This window comes from Gouania willdenowi, chromosome 6 (assembly GCF_900634775.1).
Source record: "Gouania willdenowi chromosome 6, fGouWil2.1, whole genome shotgun sequence".
Classification (NCBI taxonomy): domain Eukaryota; kingdom Metazoa; phylum Chordata; class Actinopteri; order Blenniiformes; family Gobiesocidae; genus Gouania; species Gouania willdenowi.
Genome location: NC_041049.1, coordinates 18,333,448 through 18,350,092, shown reverse-complemented (window position 1 = coordinate 18,350,092; position 16,645 = coordinate 18,333,448). Strand labels below are relative to the sequence as shown.

The window sequence follows — 16,645 nt, the reverse complement described above, 5'->3', positions numbered from 1 at the left end:
TTTCACAGGGACACAATGGGAAGTAAGAGTCAATATTAGATTTGCTCTACACTTCCTTACACTGTGAGTGAGCCGTGATAGCTCTGGCATATTGTAACTTTGATCAGACTAATGCTCTCTTAAAAGGAATTCTCGAGTTCAGCGGCCCCAGGGTATCAATAAACTAAAGCAACACAACAAAGACGAACTCTGGAAAGAAGTCAAACTTATTCTTATTGCTTTTGCTTTCGGGTCATTTCTGGATTTTCTTTCTTTGGTTGTAGCTAAGGTGTGATCTAAGAGTTGCTAGCATGATGACAGACTGCTAGCAACTCTGCCAAGGGACTGCATATGTAAATGATCTTCAAGATTTTTTCTGGTATATTCGACCAGATGTAAAAAGCAAACAAAATTCTGCTTTATTTACATTTTGGAAAATGCTACATTCTGATTCCTGCTTATACATGTTTATTTTTTTATTTTTTTAAATCTTGCTCTGTTATTGTCTTTCTAATAATTTACTAAATCATAATATTTAATCACTGATTAATGGTTTTGTAACATTTCATTCATTCATTTAAAAAAATATAATTTACCACATCTTGCTCTGTTATTGTCTTTCAAATAATTTATGTCACTGATTAATGTTTTTGTAACATTGCAGAGTATGGTAGCTTTATTGATCCCACAGTGGGGAAATTTACTGTCATTACAGCTCAGATAAAGTGCAAGAAAAAAGACAACATTAGGCAACACACAGAAGACCCAAGACACCCAAAACATTGTGCAATGAAGGACATAAAACAATAAAAAAAAATACAATAATAGAGGATATATATAAATATGAATAGAAAAAATAATATATAAAGTATAAATAATATAGACATACATATTAACAGGCAGGGACTAGGATATTTATTTATTTATTTTTGATGTGATTAAAAAACTTGTAAATAACATTTTGGTTAATAATAAATGTTTATTCTAAAATTATTTAGTTAGTTGTTATAGCTATTTTTCACAATACATGAAATTATGCTGTAAAATACGTTTAAGATTATTGCTGATTTCATGTTTGTAACTAATTGTACTTCATTTTGTGCTCGCTGTTTAAACAAAGATGACATTTTCTTTTGTCAGTGTTTTGTTTATTTATTGCACTCAAAGTTGAGCCGATAATCAGGATAATAAGGTACTTAGAGGTGGATTTACTGAGAGATCAAATACGAGCACTGAATTGGGTGCACCCACAAATAGATTGCACGTGTCTGTCTGCCTGTTGCGGGTGATTTATTAATATTAGCTGCAAAAATTACAAAGGGTGAAAAAGTGGTGAATACCGCCCCATGTAATGAAAGGTCTTGCATACTGTGCAACCTAGAGATTGTTTGGATTGGTTGCAAAAACTAAATAAAAATTTGCAGGTTTGACGAAGAAGCTAATTTTCTATATATAACACATTCTTGAAATACAGGAAACAAATGTGAATATAAGCAGCAGAAACAAAATATTGAAAATATCTCTGGTGAAAATGTGAAAAAAAAAAAATATATATATATATATATATAACAAATGTTGTAATTAGTTTTGATTAATTTGTTTTGGATATGTTGTTTGAAATGATCTGTACTCGTCATCACTTTATGTTTGCCTTTCTCTTCTTATCCCAAGAATACCTCCTGCCATCTGTGAGTAAAGCTGTGACAGTTACAACCTGCCTTTTAACATGCTAAATAAATACACAAAATTAGCCACAGAAATCAGTTCAAGGTTTCAAAATTTATACTGTTTGTGCCCAGATTACACATTCATTGGATGCAATTGTGCTAAATAGTTTTCTTGTGTTATTTTGCCCGTTTCGGATGCAATCCTTGGTAGATCAACTGCAACATTTGTTGGCATAAGTTGTCGAATTAGCACACGGTTTTATGTATGAAAACCACCTCGCGACCCTGAAAATTAGGAAGAAGTGGGTCTGAAAGTGGATGGATAGATGCATTTAATGCACGCAAACTAGAGTTGGGCGGTATACTGGTTCATTCCGAATACCGGTATATATTTTTCTTAGGATATGAATTTTTAATACACCGCCATACCGGTGTATTTGATTACACAACTTTTGGAATGCTACGCTGTGCCGCGTTTCAGACCGTGCGCATGCCTCTGCTACAGGAGAACAACACTCAAGGGCACAGAAGCACGGTTAGCTTAGCATGTCAGCAGCTTGGCAGTAATACGCAAACAAAGAGAGCAAAGGATCGCAATTTGTATTTCTTATAATGTGGAAATAAGTCCTGGTGGAGCTGCAAACAAAACGTTACTTTATTCACCATAATAAACCACCACACCACTGAGTATGCAGCATTTGAAGCTAGAAATCAAGCTAATGCTAAGCTAAGCTAGCAAGGCAAAGAGCCATTGGGCTGCTGTTGCAAACTTGTATTACTACTAGTGTGGAATTATTCTACAATATTCACTCATCATGACAGTAAAATAGACCATCCTAAGTCAATCTACTGCAGTAATTTCTCTCTCAACCAGTAGAAAATGCTGTAAACACATGATTATGCATTAGAAAATAACCCCGTCACATACAGTGAAATCGTTAGAATTTTGAAAAATACCGTGATATACATTTTTGGTGATGCCGTCCAGCCTTTACGCAAACCATTTAGTACAGCTATGCCTTTGTTGGTAAAATGTCTTTGCCATAGACACAATGGCAATGACTTTAACAGGTTTTAATTGCTAATCATTTAAACCTGATTCGTTTTCATGCCTGTTTTCCTTGTCGCCACAAACGCAACTTTATTGCAATACAAGTAAAAAAGAAACAACAACCTGTTTTTTACTGTTTTATGCTGATTTTTAAAAAATAAAATACACCATGCTTTATATTTGCCAATATAGTCAGTGCAGCTTTTTAAAGGGCAATAAAGTTGATGCTAGAAGACAACATGAAACAGAAATTAATTCTGATTCTGGCAGCCATGGCTGGGGAAGCACGAGCAATGCCTCTGTTTGATGAAACGTCTTCAATTAATGAGCTCCATCGACTCAGGGTAGAAAAACACCCAAAGCGCCGCAGTGTCAATTCAGCCACAGTCTTATGAGTTTGTTGACTTTACTCAAAAGTACCTCAGCGCTACAGTGACTCTTAAGATTACATAAGGCATTCGAACAGGCTGTCCAACCTTCCGAAAAGATAGACGTTCTAAAAGAGGAAGCAGGAAGAAGGCAGAGAGGAGGGGGGTTGGGCATAGGATGCGGATTGATCGAGATACACATGCAAAAGTTTACATGACAAGTCATTATCCAGCATCTCCCGCAGAAGACAGAAGAGTCTGTAGAAGAAGGTGGAGAGCAGAGCGAAAAGTCATAAAGAAGACAGGAGAAAGGCTGAGTGTGGGTTTGGGAGGGATCCTTGATCTCTCAAGTGCAAAAAGGCATGAAAGATGGAATTTTGTTGGCATGCATATTTGAACAGAGGCACCCTATATTGAATCATCTCTCTGCAAATCCCTCTAATCACTCCTCCATTTTCTCAGCTGTTATATTTATAGATACACACAGGCCACATTCTTGACAACTGAATACATGGATATGCTACGGTAATTGTTTGCCACCTTCAGCCAGTCGTTTTTCTTTTGTCAAAGCATTGATGCATTGTTATTTAAACCCGAGCTTTACCAATCTTTACCAGATTTGGAAATAAAAGCAATAAAACAAAGTTAAAACTGCTACCTCAATCATTTCTTTTAGATAAAACAGTAACACTTTACTTGAAGTTTTATACATATAGGCATACATTACACTGACATTATTATGACGTGACACCTGTCATTAGCATGAATAAGGTATCATGAAGGCTGTCATTAAGTCTAGATCGTTACCCTAACCCCTATCTCTACCTAACCCCACTACATCCCTCCACCTAACCCAAAAAATGCTAACATAGCTCCAAATGTGTCAAAATTTAGCGAACAACACTTAATGGCAGCCTTCATGGCACCTTATTCATGCTAATGAAAGATAACGTCAGTCTTATGTATAAAAGTTCAAGTAAACTTCTATGCATCCATTTACTCCACATCCCTCAATATAATATGTAAAAATGTCAACAAATGGAGTGTTTAGGGAGGAGATGAAAACAAACTTCCACAGTCACTTCCTTCTCCTCCTCACCTCTTCTCACCTCTTCAGAAATAGTTCATTTAAGACGATTGTCCATTGTTTTGTCCTTTTGTTGCATCGCATTAGATCATAAACACATCAGATCATCCCATAAAGGCGATGCAAGGTGGTATAACTGCTACTAAAAATGGAACTGCTTGTGAGCGCTATGGATATATTCGATTATCCATATACTGGATTATCCATATACTGGATTATCTATATACTGGATTATCTATATACTGAACGTAAAGATATTAACTGTGATAACAACCTGCTTTTGCTAAGTTTGTTTTACCTGTGAGGTAGTTTGAGAGGGAGGAGCTAACATTCTAAAAGGGTAGGAGGAGCCAGGATTGTCAAGAGGAGGGGTTTCTGCCTTATGAGTCATAAGGCGAGAAAAATCCAACTCACCTGTTTGGAGCTGACTTTTTTTTTTACAAAATATGGAATAACAAGGGAGGGAGGAAACATAACCTTTTTAATTTTAGCCCTCTGAATGAGGCCAAAGGAATGTATATCACTGTAGCAAAACCATTATAAAATAAATTTTTCATAATGCTGCCCCCTTAAATGTTAAATGACTTTTCAATTTGTATATACTTTTATGTCTTAATTGTTCAAATGCTTAAGATCTCTGTTTCCCAAAAGCTGCAACATTTATTGTTTTATTTTATTAATACATTTACTGCAGACATTATTGTAATAGACCCTGAAAAAGAGTAAACGGGTTGGAAAATGGATGAACTATTTCACACTTAGACTCTTTGTCCATTTAGGAGTGTTTTCGAACTGGGCCACCCATAAGTATAGTCGGATGAATCTTGATGGATCCCCATTATCCTGGGTGTGACCCCTCCCTGTTCAGTTCATTAAGCCGGCTGTCCAAGTGTTCGGGACTGAAGTCCACATTTAATCACAACTTACAGCCTCTTGCCAATCACAATTAGTTCCCAATAAGCCTCTGCAGGATTCCACCTTAGGGCCTCCACATGGAGACAAAGGTTAATTTGCTGAGCAGCAAGGGTCCAGCTACAAGGCCAAAGGTCACCTGGTTGAATACATTGAGGGATGTGTGTGCACGTGGAGCCGTGTGTGTGTGTGTGTGTGTGTGTGTGTGTGTGTGTAGCAATTACAAGGTTCATCAGTATTCATGTGTTTCATTCATGGCAAATGGTGATATTACCTTCAAAGAGTTGTTCTGATTGGAAGTGGAAATGGCTCATGGTGCGTCTTCAGATACTTTTGATTTTTAAAGTCTTTTCACACCTGTTTGCATTTCAGTTGATGCACAGTTTAGTTACCCGACTAAAACCTGAGCTGTTCAGGGCTGAAGGTCTCTGGCCTTTTAATGCCTGTGACTCGCAAACTCTTTGCCAGTTGGGTTCATTTCCTCGAATGGAAATAGTAAAGTCAGTCATCGTTCAAGGCAATTTAATTTTATTTTATTTATTTATTTATTTATTTATTACAGCTCTAAGTTGTTTACTCAAGTAGATTTTTAAAGCTTCTGCAAGCAAAAACAACTATTTTCTTTCAGAGACACAATAAAAGCAACTTGTTATGCCTTTCATCATTATATTACGGTGGCTGAGAAGTGCAAAACACTTACAAATTTCATAACAAATTCACATTTTTTAAAACAAATGCACATAATTATCTAAAAAAAAAATAATAATAATAGCAAAACACTTTTACAAATGCCACAACAAATTTACAGATTTGAAAACAAATACACACAATTATCTAAAAGAAATACAAATTGCAAATCCCTTTTTCAAATTCCACAACAAATTTACAATTTTGAACACAAATGTACACAATTAGCTAAAATAAATGACAATAGCATAACAATTTTTCAAATGTAGTAACAGATTTACAATAGCATCTTTACAGCTAGCCGTCTTCTTTCGGCGTCTCGGACCCTTTCTTTACGTATGATTTCACCCAACAGACCACAACACTTTTAACAAAGGTCAAAACAAATGAACAAATATGGAAACACTTTTACACTTTCAATGTACCATTGTAAATTTATTTCAAAATGTGTAAAAGTGTTTTGCGATTTTTTTAGCTAACTATGTAAATGTATTTTCAAAATTGTAAATTTGTTGTGGAGTTTGTAAAAGTGTTATGTACCGTACTATCCTGACAGTGCAAGTGTGCTTCAGTTGAATACAGTTTAGTAAATGGTGGCTGTGGCTACACATTAGAGCATCTGATCAAATACACATTTCGAAAACATGACAGACTTCTTTTATTTTGCCGTGTTTATGATTTCATGGCTCTGACCTCGCATCCTGTGCTGTCATGTCACTTCCAGGCCAGCTGGCAGCGGGAACATGTGAGATTGTGACGCTGGACAGGGACAGCAGCCAACCTCGGCGGACCATCGCCAGGCAGACGGCCCGCTGCGCCTGCAAGAAAGGCCAGATCGCTGGAACTACAAGAGCCAGACCTGCCTGTGTGGACGGTAAGAGGAGGAAGAGGTGTCGGGAAGTGCCTGTTCTTTTTATTTTTCAGAGTCCTTTAGCAGAAATCACTCAAACATTACCACATTCCATAAATGGAGTTGCAAGGTGAATTGATTTTATATTCCAATTTTGAAGCGTACAGTAAAAAGAAATGTACCATTAAGTCATAGTTTAGTGTGAAAATACGGCTTTCAACAAGTTTTTATGGCAGCTAGGAGGTGTGTCTGTTCTTTAGCAGGGGCTTAAGGTGGATAAACCTTCAATGTGGAGCAAAGTCGATCACAGCGAGGTCTCAGTGTTAGCAAAACCAGAACCAAAATGTATTTACACTTGAATCACCTGAATAGCAGCCCCAGCGGGTGGCTTTAAATCCCTGACTTAAAAAGCAGCTTATGCTGAGCAGAGCACCAAAAGTGCTGTAACTATTCTGATCCTGTTTTTTTAATGTTTTGACTCTTATTCTGACTTTTATACTTTATCTATCTTTATCTATTTCTGGACTTATGGTAATGGTAGAATGATGATGATATAATTTAACAATGTACACCACTTTACACTCTAATATTGTATATTAACATTGTTTTATCATCATCATCATCATTTCATATGGCTCTGTACCTTATTCATTACCTGTGCCTTTAAGGGCAGCTATGATGTGAGAATGTGCTCCATGACTTGGATTTTCTCTTCTGGTTTACTCTGTGCTTTCACATACCAGTACATTGCCCGTCAAAAGTATGTATTCATATAGTGGGAGCTTAAGTAGTGTTAATTATGACCAAATGAGTATGTGTTTGAAGGTGTGATATACAAAGAGGTGTACATACTCTATAGTACTCTGTAGTGTTATAAAGGTGTATATTTGCGGGTGCAAAGTAAAATAGCCTGTACGATTTCCCTCGTTTAATTCTATGGGACATGCACATGATAAATGTGTTTGTTGTTGTTTTTTTAATCATTTTTATATATTTTTTTTGTATGGTGTATTTTTCTGTTATGTTTGTTTTTTGGAGTCATTATGTGTATTTTTGTTTATCTCTGTTGTGTTTTCCTCCGTGCCCCATGGTGATGGGGCATTCAGCCGCTCTGCTCCCCAGCTTTGGAACGCTCTCCATTCTGACCTCCGCACCATAGACTCGCAGCCACTGTTCAAATCCAAACTCAAAACTCACCTGTTCAGACAGACCTACACCATCTGGTCACACACTCACCATGTCAATGCCGTTTTATTCTGTTGCACCTGTTTTTATTGCTTTTATGACTCGCTTTTACAGTATCCTTGGGTGTTTTGAACGGCGCTTTTAAATAAAATGTATTATTATTATTATTATTATTATTATTATTATTATTATTATTATTATTTATTATGATTATAGCGTATAGAGTTGGTCCAACTTTCCAACTGAAAAGCGATGTTGTTGTTTAACCTTACAGCTTGGTAAAGACAGCTGAATACAATCTTGTAAACATGAACCCACTCACCAAGGTGTTACTTTTGGTTCTCAATAAGTAGAATATATGTTCCCTAAATCTGCTGCTGCAAAAAATAGGCCACTATCAAGATTTGTTGAGCAGAAAGGACACTCCATTGTCCACAAAGGCATTTTGTATGAGCGAGTTATTCCTCTGGGTTGAAGGAAGCTTAATCTTAAATCTACTGGCTCTATGCGACCAGGGCAAGGTATAAAATACCAACAGAGGGAAGAAAAGAAGGAGACTTTAAGGTTTCCTCTACAAAATTATTATTGGTTAAAATTTTGGTTTGATAAAAGATTAGTGAAGCTGCAATTGTGTTATTTATTGTCAAAAAATTTAACTGATCAACACTCTTTAAAGGAGCATAGGGCAGAATTTGTGAAAAAATAAACATTCATTTTAAGTATTTTAATGCTAATGGGTGATGAAGTGTTCAAAACCAAACAAAATGAGCCCTCACATATTTCTCTCTATTGCCTTGAACAGGCTGTGTGATGTTTTATAGTGCCATTCCGGGCCCAAATTTCCCGTGCAGTCATCCGGACGTAACGTCAAATGACGCTTAATGCGCAATTTTGACAGCGCACTCACATGGAGGTGTGGCCCCGTACAGACGTGGAAGCCGACAGCAGCCTAAACTTTCAACCAGGAACTTGCAGCAACACTGAAAACAAACCAACACCTCCGCCTGTCAGTCGCGGAATGGTAAAGGCTCATAATCACTGATCCGCTGCCCGTGTGCACAGACTGCACCACCCGTATGGCACACGCTTAACAAGCACACCTCCAAATTTATTTAAACAATACCCTCATCTAGAGGTGTCCCGATCCGATATTAATGTAGGATATTGGTCCGATATCAGCTTGAAAACAAATATCGGCTTTTATCGGACTGCGTCTAAAATCACAGATACACTGTAAGCTCTCCGATAAAATGTTTCGCTCCAGCACTACAAAATAAGTCATAAAAGTATGTATGATTTGTGCTGATATCGTATCGAATCAATTTTGGTGTCATATCGGAAGTGAAAAAAGTTGTATCGGGACATCCATACCCTCATCAGATTACCCCAAAAACTAGTGCGCACACACACACATACGACCCCAAATCCACACACATCCAACCTTCACACAATGCTTCTACACCTCCGACCACGGAACGCAAGCAACGCCCAACCGTGCGTTCCAGTCCACTCAGTCGCATGAACATACTCACGCAGCATCCACACAAACACACACTACACAGAGCCGCACACGCAGGAAACAGACAAGAGACAGAACTGCACACATGGAGACACGCAGCGACAGACAGGGAGACGCACACAGACCAAAAACGGACCAGGAGACATAAAATAACAGGGAGATGCGCACAGACAGCATTGTGGACAGATGAGGAAACACACACAAAGACCAGGATCCACACACACCACAGTGACCAGGCATCCACATCAGATTGCCTGTCACTCAGATGCCTAAACTTAAAGACAAAGACAGACAGCTGACTGAAAAACCCGGATGGAGGCTGACACGATGACAATCAGCTGCTCTGATATGAAGAGTTCACACACAGATACAGACAGCAGATAGACTAACGGCCGTTGTGTCACTATGGAGTCTTATTTCTTGATCCTGCCCTATGCTCCTTTAAGATGTTGTGTTTGTAAGGTGAGGCGTTGAATGACCCAATGACAGAGATGGAAGCAGCACACACACACACACGCACAGAGATGATTCTACAATGCGATTGCTCAGACATCACAATTAATTATTATATGTCACTTTTATTCATTTTTTTCCTTTGTAGTAGATGTGCTTTCATACGAGTGTAAAAATATGGTTATACTTGCAGGCGACAGTATTTATTTCCCTTCACCTTGTCAGTTAACCAAGTAATGTACAAGTTCCATAAAAACACACTTCAGCTTTCATTATTGTTCTTATTACAAAAACCCACAGCTTGATATCATACTCGTGGAAATCTGATATGCTCTTGTGTTTGTTTACTCTGACTCACTGTGGGAACATTAGAGGAAAAGTACATGGGGTGAGCAGGCTGACAGAAAAGACCTCAAACCCCACAAATGGGATTTCAATCAGCTTTAATCTACTGGAGTCCTTGAGGTCTGCTCTCTGTTGTAATGCGCCTTTGCCTTGGATGACACAATCCTCGTCCTTCATGCATCAGACGTTGTTCACGTCGCTCGTCCCCAGAACATAGGATAATTCAGAGCTCCATCAGCAGCAGCACATGGTTCACAGGACGGCGGCCGCTAATGAAAACAGAGCGAAGGCAAAATGTCTATTCATTCATCTATTCAGTCATCTGGTGGAGCATTTCCAGCTTTTGTTTTCCCGACCTTTTCTGTCACTATAGGTCGTTCTTTTTTTTATATTTTATCCCTTCTCTTTTAAATGCAAAAACCTCTGTCCTAGATTTCTCACTGTATTCACTGCGGATAGAAGGCCTGCATTAGGCTCCAGTGTTGCACAACAAGTACACCCTGCAGTACTCGCAATCTCAGCCACTTGAGCGTTTTTACATCTGTGCTCAATTACTTTTCAAAGAGCTGGTCTTGATGATTATTAGGAGGGTAAGGGAGCAAAAGAGCCTATTAGAGAGAAGAAGAATGACACACTTGTTCTGGCTGTGGGAGTGATGGAGCTGTAGAAGTAGCTGGTCTGTTGTGGGTCACTAAATGTGTGGCAGTGGCAGCGCTGCAGGGACTCACAGCCTGGGGTGGATGTTTGTTGTTTAAACTTCTGGTTTTTTTTGTTTTTGTTTTTGTGTTTGTATAAAAGACATGTTTTGTAGGACTTTTAGGACTATAGATGCCAGTATTGCAAAAATAACCACATCCATTAACTGTGATAAATTCTGAATTTTGGCTATTTCGCTGCTTAGGAATTTGATATGATATATATATATATATATCATATCAAATTCCTAAGCAGTGAATATATATATTATCTTATACCGTCAATCTAAGAAGATACTTGTTTGGTTAACACCAAAACACCGAACTACATTATTATGCAAATTATTAGTCCTATTGCATTTATGGCTCTGAATGTGTGCTAACCTCGCTAAAATTAAAACATTGCAATTGTATAAATTAATATTAATCCTTCAAAGAATAGATCCATTAAAATATAAATTGTTTTTTATTTTTCACTGACATTCCAACAATGCACAATATAAAATAAAAAAATTAAGTGTTTAACCTGACCCCACTCATACATTAAAGGTCCGATATCATGCTATTTTTCACCCATCTCCATTTGTTCTAAGAACCCCAAAAACATGGTATTTGAGGTTTATTTTCCTGTTTTCCAGAGTTTTAGCCTCTGAAAAGTCACTTTCTGAGTAACTACACAAACAGGCTGATTTGCGGCCTATTTATGCATATTCATGAGTGGGCGTGTCTATAGACGGGACACTGACGTAGGGCCAGAGGACGGCCTGCCCAATATAGCCGAGCTCATGCTGCTTTATAAACACAGGACAGAGCGTGGAGGCGGGGCGTTCACCGATACGTACATAGACTGTAGAAATTATATACAAAGCACTGCACGAAGGATGCTGAAATGTTCACCTTCGTGGGCGTGTTTTGTTTACATGTCAATCACGGCAGATAACTTCCCGGAGGTGCGGCTTCTCCATCTCTCTGTGTCGCGTCGAATTCGTCATCAAAGTGGGAATGCGTCATCAAATTGGAGCGAGGTGTTTGGGCTCACCCTGCAGTAGAAAGGAGCAAATCACCCTCTAACTAATGATTGTGATGTGTATGAAGCCCAAATAGCACTTTTATCATGTTTAAAGCACAGAAAACAGAACATGGGCCCTTTGAATAATATTATACAGGCCTACAACTGACTGAGCTGCTGGCGGAGAGTGAAATTAAAAATGTTCTCATGAAAACACAACTTTACCAAAACGAAATTTTGGTACATCGCTAATTGGAAGGGGAAATGCTGGCAAGTCTTATTGTTATAGTGTTGTCATGTATCTCCTAAAATCTATATAAATCTATAACTAAAACAAATGACCATTCCTAAGCAGTGCACATCTCTTTGTGGTTTCTCCATTAGTCCGTCACATGTTCATTTGAGAATGTTTTGTGTCAGATTGTGTCTATGTGACAACACCAGCTCTCCAATCATAAAGCATCAGCCCTCAGGTTTGATTTGATTCAAAGTGGAAAAGATAGGAAGCTTCAGTCCTTTGGGAACGTCTCTTCTATTAGCAAGTTGACAACCTAGCTGCTAACGCTGTGTCATCCAGAGGGAACTGGGACAGGAGGAAAGTGTTTCTGTGTTAAAATCTCTGATGTCAAACCTTCTCTCCGTTGTCTCCTCTCCTTGACCCTTTTTGGATATTAGAAATTAGCATACGCAAAGTAAAGAGTAATGATCATAGCCTGGCACGTGCACCAGAAAAAAAGAAGAAGTGGAGTATGGCAGTGGAAGCAGCTGGAGATGGGCGTCACAGCCTGGGGTTGTGGGGTTCTCCTTGGCTGTGTTCACTAACTTGAGTGGGAGACGAACTAAATCATAAATTAAAGTAATCTCTAGACCCAGGAAAAATATCTCCCTCGTTGTCTTTTATTTTAAGCTTTGCCTTTCTCCATGCAAAAAGCTAAATGTCATGTGAAATGCCAAACATTGTTAAACTCATCCTTATTATTTTCCAGTCAGGCATATTAAATCTTTTTTTTTTTTTTTTTTTGGATGGGGGGATTAATTAAAATCTACTATTAGAATGCACATTTTCATGTATGATAATTGAAATGCTCCCTTTTTATCATTCATGTTTCTTTCTAAAAAACCTTTTTAATATGATATTTTCTTTCACTGTAATATATATTTGACCAAACAGGGTTTCATAAATCTTAATTATGACATGGGATATTAACAATATATATATATATATATATAGATATAGGTGTGATCTATCACTGTATCTTTCAAAATTGTTCTATCTCATGTGTAGCTGCTCTCCCTGTTATCCTTTTTATACTTTTTATGTTATGTTTTTTTTTTTTTTTTTTTTATCTCCAGACATCTGTATAGCCTTTATCTGTCCTGTGTCATTAAAAGTGGCCATACATTGTGAGGCATCTATCAGCATCTTAAAGCTTGCAATTTTCTGCAACGCACAAAGCAAACAACTCCACATAATTATGGACATTTATGTGACGGTTGATGTAGAAAGAAAAACTGACAGCCAGGAAATAAGGCATAAAAGGTTTACATTATCTTTAAAATAAAGACAAAAAACATATGGTGGCTGACAGCCGTCTGCTATGTACGGTTTGAAAAAATCTGTTTATTATTACCCAAATTAGTTGGATTTGGTAAAAATGTGTTTTGCGTTTCAGAGATTACATTTTAATCATGGCATGTACACTGCTAAAACTGAGATATGTTTAATCATTAGAAAGTGTTACATGTGTTTTTTTTTATGTACACATCTAAAAAAAATTCTTTAAAAATAAATACATATATATCACTTTTAGGGAGGTTTTTATTTCTAATACTTGTTTTATGGATTTGTTTTTGGAAAAAACAAGAACTAGGGGAGTTTAGCATCCTGACCTAAAATTCCTTACACAGTTTTAGCCTTTAAAATAACTTTAACCAGGGTCTGTGATGAGACCATCTCATGCTACTAAATATCCAACCAAAAAAAAAACAGTTTAAAAACAGTATAGCTCTTTAACCCTTTAACGCCTATCGCGTCGCTGGCGACACATCCTGGTATGCATACATTAAATATACCCTAACTCTTAAAACTCACTCTATTGGAAAAAATCTAACTGTTTCTGAATGCTAACATTGCGCTTTACCGACAACCTACAAAAATTACGATAATCACGTTCCCTCCATCGTAGAAAGCCCGCAAAGAAATCGCTTCGGCTTGCGAGTATAATAGTTGACATAAAATGGCCCGTTTGTGCACATTTAGAAAGATGGAAAAACATTTTTTTTTTAAATTTTAAATAGTTTTATTAATTCTAAATTGTATACATTTGTTGAAAATCTCAAAAAAATGTATTTTGTTTTTGTGTTTTTCTTCATTTTAAACTCATATTACATTGGTAGAGCATGTAATAAATTGTAAAAAAAATAAATAAAATAAAAAACAAAAATAAAAAAACCCTGCCATATATTGAATGTCTAAAGTGTTGTTATGGAAAAAGACTAAAATCACTTTTTATAGACACAATAAGCAATTCAAAATATTATTTTAAATAGGCAGAGATATATTATATAATATTTCAGGTGTTAAAGGGTTCACTCTTTACAGTAATGTCAAAGGTAGTTTGACTTTTTTTTTATTAATTTTAATGTGATGAGTCACCATGTCACTTCACAGCCCACTCGCTCTAAAGAAGCCTGAATTAAAAGAATAAATAAATAAAAAATAAAAGTTTAAAAAGTTATTGTTTCAAAAATCTTAGCTTATTTCTTATAACTAAACGGTTTTGTCTCTATTCATTATGTATGTACACAAAGAAAGCTAATACAATGGACGATTGGCATTTGCCGAAAATGCAAGTGTCATGCCATCTGGCTATTATTCCATGGAAAAGTTACATTAACTTTTCTTATCTTTTTTTACCTTTCTTCTAATGTGTTGCTTTGAATGTCACAAGCCAATTGCCACAATGGAAGGAATTGATTAACCTTTTATCTGCACTGAATAGTAAGATAAACACAAAGGAAAAGGCAGGGGTCCCTTTTTGCATGAATCATCAATCAGACTTATGCAATCCTCTAAGTCGTCGCCTTGTTGCCAGCGTCAGCTTTAAATGAGTATTTCATCATATGTTCCTTCGACGCCCCCCCATCATTTCTATGAAACAGATTACTGCCTTGTCTTCTTTTGCTCGCTCACATGATTGATGTTAATGCAGCCAAACGTGAAGAAGTAGTCCACCAGATGCATACATTGACTGTAAATATTTAATATCCCAGATGATATAACTCATTCATACACCATAATGCATTCAGGCAAGTCTTTATGCTCTCTCCTAATGAATCTGCATTACCCACTTATCCTTTCTGCCCAGGACCCATTGCTCTCTGCCTTCATCAATCTACTGAAGCAATGTGATGAAGTGTACCCAGGTGTACCAAGCTTTGGAGATCTTGATAATGTCAAGGGCTATATTGATGCTCCAATTGTTGTGCATCTTGCGCTTTGCATTCTTTGCAATCAATCAAGGTTGAATTAGGAAGAGGTCACACAAGTTCTTTAAAAAAAATAAAAAGGATATTTTATTAGATAAAGTCAAAGTGTAGGCCACATAGATCAATAAATCAAAGATCATTTGCTCGAAATAAATGTATCTCCACTGTTAAACACTCCGTTTGTTGACATTTTCAACACATTGCATTGTGGGATGTGGAGTCACAAAAACATGTGCATGTGCAAGTGTTTTTATTTGATTTTGATACCAGGGGAATACCGGGAAACACACGACAACAAAAGTGTCAAGAGAATAACTCTCCTCCTTGTCTAGCAGAGAAACTCAAGAAAAGGAAAAAACATCCCACAATGCAATGTGCAAAAGTGTCAACAAACGGAGTGTTTAAAGGAGAGATGAAAACAACTTTAAAGTGGGCAATTTGAACCGTTTTCCTTTTTTTTTTTGGAGTAAATGATGTTGATGAATAATGAATAACTATGAGGATACACTATAATTTGATCTAATAAAACATAATGTTTAAAATAACATTTAAATCTATAAATACTAGAAGCTGATAGTCCATTTAAATAAGTTGTTAGTTTAAAGTAGTTTTACTCCTCAGTTATGTCCTTTCTAATCAGAATCAGATATAGTTTATTTATCACAGGGGGAAATGGGTTTTTTTTTTTTACAGATGCCCCAGAAATATTTCAAATTAAAAGAAGAAACACTAAAACATAGAAAAGAAAGGAACAAAAAAGAAAACATACATAATTAAATAGAGGATTGTTAATTAAACATGAATTAAATCCAGATAAACATAAATTTAGTAAAGCAGGAAGTCATTTTATTGATTTCAGCTTATTGATAGCAAAGAGATGTAATGAACAGACCTAGTGCCTCCCAATGGTTAAAACAAATGTTGTCTAGCTTACCTTTGGAAAAGATAACATGCATCCATAAGTCAAAGCCAGGGCCGGCCTTTCCCGACAGGCAACACAGGCGGCCGCCTAGGGCGGCCATCTGCTGTCGGGGTGCCAAATTGCACCCCCCCACCAAATTTTAATTAACTAATTTTTGAATCTCTCGCAGTTATGTACAATAAGTAGATATGTCTACCTCCTTAACTCTAAGAGAAGCTATGGTCTTGAAAGGCCCTGTATCTTTTTTTTTCTTCTTTTTTTTCGGTTTTTAATTTTGTTATTGATTTTTCTTTTCATATTTGTTTTCTATATTTGTATAAAACAAGTGATACTGAATTACTTTGAGTATAACTCAAAATTATTAAATACAAGTGCATGCCACACACGATATAATACAGGTTTACACATGTAATACAGATAAATACAA

At 36.8% G+C, this 16,645-nt stretch overlaps 1 protein-coding gene across 3 annotated transcripts in view; it reads left to right on the top strand.

Moving 5' to 3' along the window:
* LOC114466100 (protein FAM19A5-like) overlaps positions 1-16,645 on the top strand; it is a 232,436-nt gene that overhangs the window by 123,725 nt on the left and 92,066 nt on the right. For all 3 annotated transcript variants that reach the window (XM_028451567.1, XM_028451566.1, XM_028451568.1), the window contains exon 2: positions 6,476-6,625. In XM_028451567.1, coding sequence (XP_028307368.1) covers positions 6,476-6,625 — 150 coding nt within the window. The remainder of the gene's footprint in view (positions 1-6,475; positions 6,626-16,645) is intronic.